This window comes from Montipora foliosa, chromosome 4, assembly GCF_036669935.1.
Source record: "Montipora foliosa isolate CH-2021 chromosome 4, ASM3666993v2, whole genome shotgun sequence".
Classification (NCBI taxonomy): Eukaryota; Metazoa; Cnidaria; class Anthozoa; order Scleractinia; family Acroporidae; genus Montipora; species Montipora foliosa.
Genome location: NC_090872.1, coordinates 6400170 through 6407669, shown reverse-complemented (window position 1 = coordinate 6407669; position 7500 = coordinate 6400170). Strand labels below are relative to the sequence as shown.

The 7500-nt window shown below is 42.0% G+C and overlaps 2 protein-coding genes across 2 annotated transcripts in view; both read right to left on the bottom strand.

Annotated features, from left to right (window-relative positions):
* Nucleotides 1-7500, bottom strand: part of LOC137999653 (hephaestin-like protein) — a 48623-nt gene that overhangs the window by 35666 nt on the left and 5457 nt on the right. The gene's annotated exons all lie outside the window — the stretch shown is intronic.
* The window catches only part of LOC137999655 (uncharacterized), a 2359-nt gene continuing 633 nt past the window's right edge, over nucleotides 5775-7500 (bottom strand). The window contains exons 1-2 of the mRNA XM_068845501.1: nucleotides 6952-7500; nucleotides 5775-6403 (exon numbers count right to left, since the gene is read on the bottom strand). The exon at nucleotides 6952-7500 is cut by the window's right edge and continues 633 nt beyond it. Of these exons, the coding sequence (XP_068701602.1) occupies nucleotides 6149-6403; nucleotides 6952-7401 (705 nt within the window). The 5' untranslated portion in view covers nucleotides 7402-7500 and the 3' untranslated portion in view covers nucleotides 5775-6148. The remainder of the gene's footprint in view (nucleotides 6404-6951) is intronic.

Here is a 7500-nt window from a genome sequence, read left to right as displayed (position 1 = left end):
AAGACGTACTCTTTACTGTATTTGGGTTTTTGGAAAAATTTTTTAGCTCTTCAATCGTTGTTTCGCTCGCAAAACCAAATCGTTGTTTGCTGAAAACTCCGGCCATTTTCCTCCGCGTCTTATCTTAAAATTTCCGCCAATATGTTGCTATAGAAACAGCTCTAATCTGATTGGTTCTTGTTGGTTTCTTTTGTGTGTTTAGCCAATCAGAAAGCCATTGTAATTTGCACTCGTGTTACAAGTTTGCACTCGTGTTACACATTTTGCACTCGTGTTACAGAAGAGCTGCACTCCTTTCTCAGCCAATCAGAATTGAGTAATTTTTTCGTGTATATTATTATATCAAATAAACAACTCTTAAAACAGGGGCCCATGAACCAAAACTGGCGTTATATATTTCCAAAAAAGTTGTTGCTTAGAGCTTATAGCACTTTAAAGCAGTCATTGTCAACAACGGTTCTTGCTGCATTTCACCTAGGATTTCAGATCAAAGTTCCGCAAATGACAATACACAGCGACTTGCTACAACTGAAACAACTGAACAGCATGGAAATTTTAATTTATTTCATATTCAAAACGATCAAATGTGACCGGTCAACATGACCGGCAAGACGAAAGGTTGACCGGTAAACTCCCAAATTAGTTCGGACATTGTCCGTTGACCGGCTGTTATTTCGAGCCCTGTGATGGAAGAACTATTGCGTTGTAGACCTTGAGTTTGGTAGACAGAGAGATGCTTTTGTACTGTAGGACCTTGATACGAAGTCTGCCGAAAGCCTGGCTAGCTTTCTGAATCCTGGCCGTAATTTCCCTGTCCAGAGTCCCATCATTGGAGATGGTACTCCCCAGGTAATTTAATGACTCGACATTCTTTAGCTGAGTGCAATCGATGGTGATACAAGGCTGTTGAGGAAGGGTCGCTGGTTCAGGCTGGTGCTGAGACTGATCGTTAACCCAAACGTTTTTGCAGCTTCAAAGAATACGTCAACAATTACCTGTAGATGGTGCACACTGTGGGCCATAAGAGCACAGTCATCGGCAAAAAGCGCTTCAAGTAGTAACGTTTTCGTCTTTGCTGTCAGACACCGCAGGTCAAATAGTGACCCATCGAGACGGTAACGGATGTAGATGCCCAGATCCAGATCTCTGGTGGCATGGAGTATCACTTGTGTGAAATAGAGGTTGAATAACACGGGAGCGAGCACGCATCCTGTTTTCACTCCATTTGAGATACCAAATCTTTCAGAGGATTCGCCATCGGACAGCACTTCTCCAGTCATGTCATCACGAAGCAGTCTGATGAGGGTGGTGAATTTCGCTGGGCATCCAAGTTTTGTTTTCCAGGAGATTCAAATTGTCTTTGCGTAATATGTAGCTGTAATAGTGCACGATATTGTTTTGGTGCATGACATCAGTATAGTGCCATGGTAGATGTCTTAGTAAATAGTCCCCTGAGAAGACATGTGGTTACTAGTAAAATACACAACCCAAAAAGATTGAAGAAAATAAAGGAAATCGAGGAACATTGGCTTCGAGGCTGACATGTAGATCATTTTCAAGTTCCCTGACAACTTCTTTTTCACGGCAAGTTTAAACACTTTAAGAGTGTAGTCTGAGCGTCTAACAGCTTTCCATAACAAAAGTTCACTGAAGTTAAGCCCTGTCCGGCGGGATTAGTACATCTGGGTGGGAGACCGCAAAATATACGACTTGATGTCAAAAACAAAGGACCGAAAATTCTATTTAAATGCGAACTACGCAGTTACAGATTTTGTTACCCTGCTTTATAAAACAAATATTGATGCAAAAGTAAATAAATATTGATACACAGTTTTTAGGAAGAGCAGAAGGACGTTTTAGGAAGTGTGGATCGCGAATAAAATATTTTGCCATCAGCAACAACATAAATTTTGTACCGCGAATATAAAATGTTACCATAAGCGAAACACATTTTGGGAGATTCTTGGTACGTTCAGTTTTTCTATTGTACTTTTGGCTGCACTAGTAAATCGTAAAATCGAAAGTGACATCGGTTTCAGCAGCCGCCTGTAAAGTGATCGTCCGTGTTTACTATTAACAACTCGCGAAACAAAGGAAACATCTGTGTCAAGATCATGGAAAGACAGTGAGAAACCAGGATTTTCTTTGTTGTTAGTTTGCTTTTTTTCTTTCAAGTGTTATAAAGCTTGACAAGAAATGTGCGAATTCAACACAAAGATCACAATCGTCCAACTCTTGAGGTTGACCAATTTTTCTGCAAAGTCAAAAATTCACTCTCCTAGACGAGGTTATTTATCACCAGGTAATTCCATCGTTTTGGAAATAGAAGCTGCTTTATCATTCATCAGCGTCACAAATTCTTGCCGAATTCGGGCCTCCTTTGTTGAAACTCAAGCACGCTTCCAACAGACCTGTTTAGTTTCGTGATTTATGCACGCGCTGCGGGCCTAGTGCCACCAGGGACTTAACATGTACACTCTCAAGCGATCGTCCAGATCGCCCCTGTCGTTTCAAATAACGCTCAGAGGCGATCGGGACGACTAAATGGAAACACTACCCAGACGATGGCAAACGACCCGGGCGACTGAGACAACGCGAACGTGGTTTCACATCGACACGGTTTCACGACTTCGAAACCTCGTCAAAATCGATGCGGTTTGGAAGTGTTTACACGGAACCATTTTCGCCAGAAAATCCAAGTCGTGATGGTATAAGCGAGCGCTGCACTACGTGCTAAATTCACTATTTTGAATTGAACAATGCAAATTTTGCGCCAAAATAGTAACCGTATTCAAATCGATACGGTTTCGCTGTTTACATCGTTTTGAAAACGAAAACGAAACGCAGCAGCACAAGGAAATTTGCTACGTCTGGCCAATTAAAGTACTCGTTCCAGATCCTCCGCGTCCGAGCATTTGAACAAAATGGCGGATGCCGTGGTTGTTGTTTAATGCTTATGTCAACGTTCGTTTTCACTAGCATAAGCTACTTGTGCTTGTGCTTGGGCCTGTGCTTGCGTCGCTGGTGAAAACCATGCAGACCTTGGCGATCATCTGGGTAGTGTTTCCATACAATCGTCCTCTGAGCATTGAGTTTCGAGACGCGAGAGTCGAGGCTCCGAGAATCGGGAGTCGAGAGTCGACAATCGAGAGTCGAGAAAGATGAACTCGAGAAAGCGATTTATGTCTCGAAGAAATGAACAATTCCGCTCACGGAGCCTTTGTACGTAATATTCCTGTCGACTCTAAGCAGGCTTTCAATGTTCTTGGCCGGCGAGAAAAATATTTTCTTCGTTATAATTCTGCATGTAGAATAAAAACATCGCGATCTTATTTATTCACTATTTCCGACAGAAAAATACACGAGTTTCCAATGCGTTCCATCTGGGCACAAACTAGCGAAATGACCACGAACATGTAATTTCTCAGAGAAATAAGGAGCCTCAAAAGTCAGTGTTGTAAAATCAACAAACTGGAAATCCGAATACAGTACCGCGTCTTTTCCATCATGAAAAAAGCTGAAACGGACGATCACATGGAAACCAGGCTTTACACTCTTACAACCCGGTGACATAGTGTGTAGTGCACTGTAGTGCACTACCACAAAAGACAATCAGAGTAATATTTTTACACCACACCATATAGTACTCTTGAAATGAATAAAATGAAAATTTAAAGAATACCAAACGTTTCCAGAAACAAGTTGTTGTTTATCCAGAGTTGTTGAATTGTTGACATTTGCAGATGTTTTGTTGCGTTTGATGAATTACAATCAAGCTATGTCACGCGTGACCAGTATCCACAAGACTGAAATGAACATTCAAATTCCTCTTGCCTCCGAAATTTGAATAGAATCTTGAAGATTTTTCTGAAAGTGGCCGTGAAAAATTCACAGTAACTGAACAATAACAGACCAAATCGACCAAGTCAATGTTGTACCTAATTCAAACCCTTTGGGAATAAATAACAACTATTCACCGAAGTGGAGGTGGCTGGTGGTAGATATTTACCTAGCGGCGACGCGGCAAGGTAAATATCACCACTAGCCACCGACACTGAGGTGAATAGTTGTTTGTTGTTAGTATATACTAAAACAGTGAGATAATATAGCACAAAAAGATAATTTTAACTCATTATTCCTCTAACGATTACAATATATTCGGGCGCAAATCCCGCGCAAGTTGCTCGGAGGTGAATAGCAAAGGATATTAGCCCATCAGAGCACGCTTTGAACGATATCCATTGTTTTAGTATAAACTAAAACGTATTATTATTCGATTTATTTTTTCTTCCTTTTCATTGGCCGAGAGCCCACCACGTGACCTGCAAATAACTGCCCACAAATAATTATTTTGCTGCAAATAATATTCCGCTCACGCTTAAACCACGCTCTTGTGTGAAAATGGCAGTTCGCTTTCCTGAGCTTTCCGAAAGTGATTTAATTGTTGAGAATTATGAAAAATAAACTCAGTCATCGAATGATAACACAATTATTAAACTCAATTATCGCAAAATATCGTGATTTGCCAGTGTCTCACAGATCTATTATTTCAGGGCGTAACTAATCGATCGTTTCGATACTCGATAGAAATCGAACATAATCGATCGTAATCGATACTAATCAATTGACTAATATCGGAAATCGATAGAAATCGAATGCCTGCCTGCATCCTTGTGATTATCGATTTTGACCGATTTTTGTAATTGGCTATCGATTTTATCGATTTGTTCCACAATTATCGAAAAAAAATAGGCGAAGATCGCGTTGATTCACTTCCGTAGTCTGGAGTCTGCATTTTATACTGATCGGTGTTCATTTATAGCGTCTGGTTGATCTTCGCTTGATCCTCACAGCTCACTCGAACTAAACAGCTGCACACATATATCCAAGTAACATCCCCTTAAAACTATTTTGCTAGAAACTTTAAAGGATCAAAAATATTTAAACAATATTTAAACAATATTTAAACAATATGTCAAAGTAAATTTTGTAACGTAACTGTCACTTCCGCGTCTACAAAGTCACGCTTTCGGTCACGCTTGCTTCGATATATCTTTCACGAGTCATTTACAAACAACAAAGAACAAAGTCGAGGAGCGATTCTAGAATACCCAGCCACTAAAATGTAGAGTATAGAACCTTGCTCCCGCACTCCCGCAGTCACGTAATTCTGAACATTAGTGGGTGTAAAACAAGTGTTCCCGCAGTGCCGCAGTCCCGCAGTCAATATGACTAGTACTCCAGCAGTCCCGCAGTCACGCAGTGGAAAGCTGAGTGGATTTCAGGGAGTGTAGGTCTAGTGCTCCCGCAGTCCCGCAGTCACGCAGTCGAAAGCTAATTGGATTACAGGGAGTGTGGGTGTAGTGCTCCCGCAGTCACGCAGTCGAATGCCTAGGTGAATTTCAGGGAGTGTAGGACTAGTGCTCCCGCAGTCCCGCCATCACGCAGTCGATAGCCTAGGGGAATTTCAAGGAGTGTTGGACAAGTGCTCCCGCAGTCCCGCAGTCACGCGGTCAAAGCTAAGTGAATTTCAGAGAGGGTAAAACTAGTGCTCCCGCAGTCAAGCAGTCACGCAGTCTAAAACCAGTGGATATCAGAGAGGGTAAAACTAGTGTCCGCAGGCCCGCAGTCCCATATTCCTAGATTGATAATTTGTGTCGCTCTAAACGTGTCATATTGTCGGTCACGCTTAAAGAACCAGGTATACATCCATATCTGGCTTGTATTGTCGCTTACGCTTAAAGTGCATATCGGCCTTGTTAACCCTGATTTAACTTTTCCAAACTATTTATTGTCGTTATTTGTACAATCTTTGTAGTATTTACAAAATCTGGTGGAGGTATCTATAACCTCGTTTAACGGCCAATATAAATAGAGCTGAATCGAAACACAATTTATATGAACTCAAACAGTTTTTAAATGCTAACTGTTCAACTTGTCTGCATGAACTCTACTTGAAAATTGTAATAACTTATCACAGAAGACTACTTGACTAATGGCTACGGTCTCTAAGATTAAATGTAGTCGTTTGTTTGTAAAAAGGCACTCATTGGAGCGGTTATGTCACTATAGATAGGTTTTAAAACGGCATTGTCGTATTGCTGATCGGTGATGGTTGTGCTGTCAGGCCAGGGTACTGGTTTGCTCTTCACGAAAACCTTGCATTGACCGCGTGCCCTGGAACCCTGAATTCCACGATGCGCCCAAAGCCATCTTCTTGTAGGGATTCTGTGGCTCGTGAGTATTCTGCCTCTGCTATTGTCTTGGCTGATCGTTTCCCATGCTTGAATGCACGATAGCTGACAACTGGTCCCGGGGAAAGCAACACCTGATCTTTGATAAACTGTTGGGTTGGCTGTTCAATCGTTTTATCACAGGTAGTATTTGTAATCTCTTTTAGGAACTAAAGGTAAACAAAAAATATTCTTAGCATTCTGAATTCGGAAATTTTTTAGGTCATCCAAGTTAATGTTAGAACTTGTAACCTGGATGACTTGTGACCTGAAGCGTTAAGAACTAAGAATATACAATGTGTCGCGCGTGTTTAGTTTAGCTCAGTGGTGTCAATAAAAGCCGTTTACCGGTGATCTACCGCCGCCTGTAGGACCTCTTACCGTCTCTGTTTGGTTAATAGTGGTCACAGACGCCTATTACGCCTTTTGTGGCCGGCTGCTTATAACAAATGTTATTGAAACCCCTGGTTTAGCTATTTGGCGGTCTCGCACTTAAAGAACGAAGAATTAGGTATATGTGCATAAAATTTAGTTATCCTTTTGATTTGTTTTGATCCAAAAATGCATGTTAGCATTTCATAGTTTTCCTAAATATGATACTTTGTTGTGTAAGCTTAAGTTGGTCAATATCGTCAAGTCGTGCATTTAAGGATAGGCAAGGTTGTGGAAGGTGCCGAGGGTAGCATGAAATTTCAGTCTTAAAAACAACTAATCTTACCTGACAAAGAATGCCCTTCTGGCCTTCCAGGTGATGCACGAAATCCGTTGCACTATCGAGTGTTGTCTTCGAGATTTCAGTTAGTGGCGCGGAGACGGGAGCACCTGCCAGCAGTGCTTCCATGGTGTGATTAAGCACATGGAGGGCTGTGGCGACTCGCGGAATGAGCTCCGGCATTTTTGATTTGGGATGTACTTGTCCGTGCCGGATGGCCGAGTTGACCTCGGCAACGAAGTCATCAATCGTTTCCCATAACAGCAACTTGGTGTCCTCCTCAAAAGTGAAATGCAGCTGCTCAGTGTCGTTGATGTTAGCAAAGTACTCTTCGAAGTTAACCACAACTTCTGTAGAGAGTTGATCTGCCGCGGTCTCCATTTCCGAAAGCGTCGGTCTATAGGCTAGGGGAGTTGCAATGAGCATTCGATCAACCAACCCGTGGCCATGGTCCATTTTGGTGACGAGCTTGGCCGCGTTAAGGAGCTGTGTCGATCCTAGGATGCTGAACGGTGTATTTGCTGGGATCACCCTACTCTCCTCAGTTGAATAAGA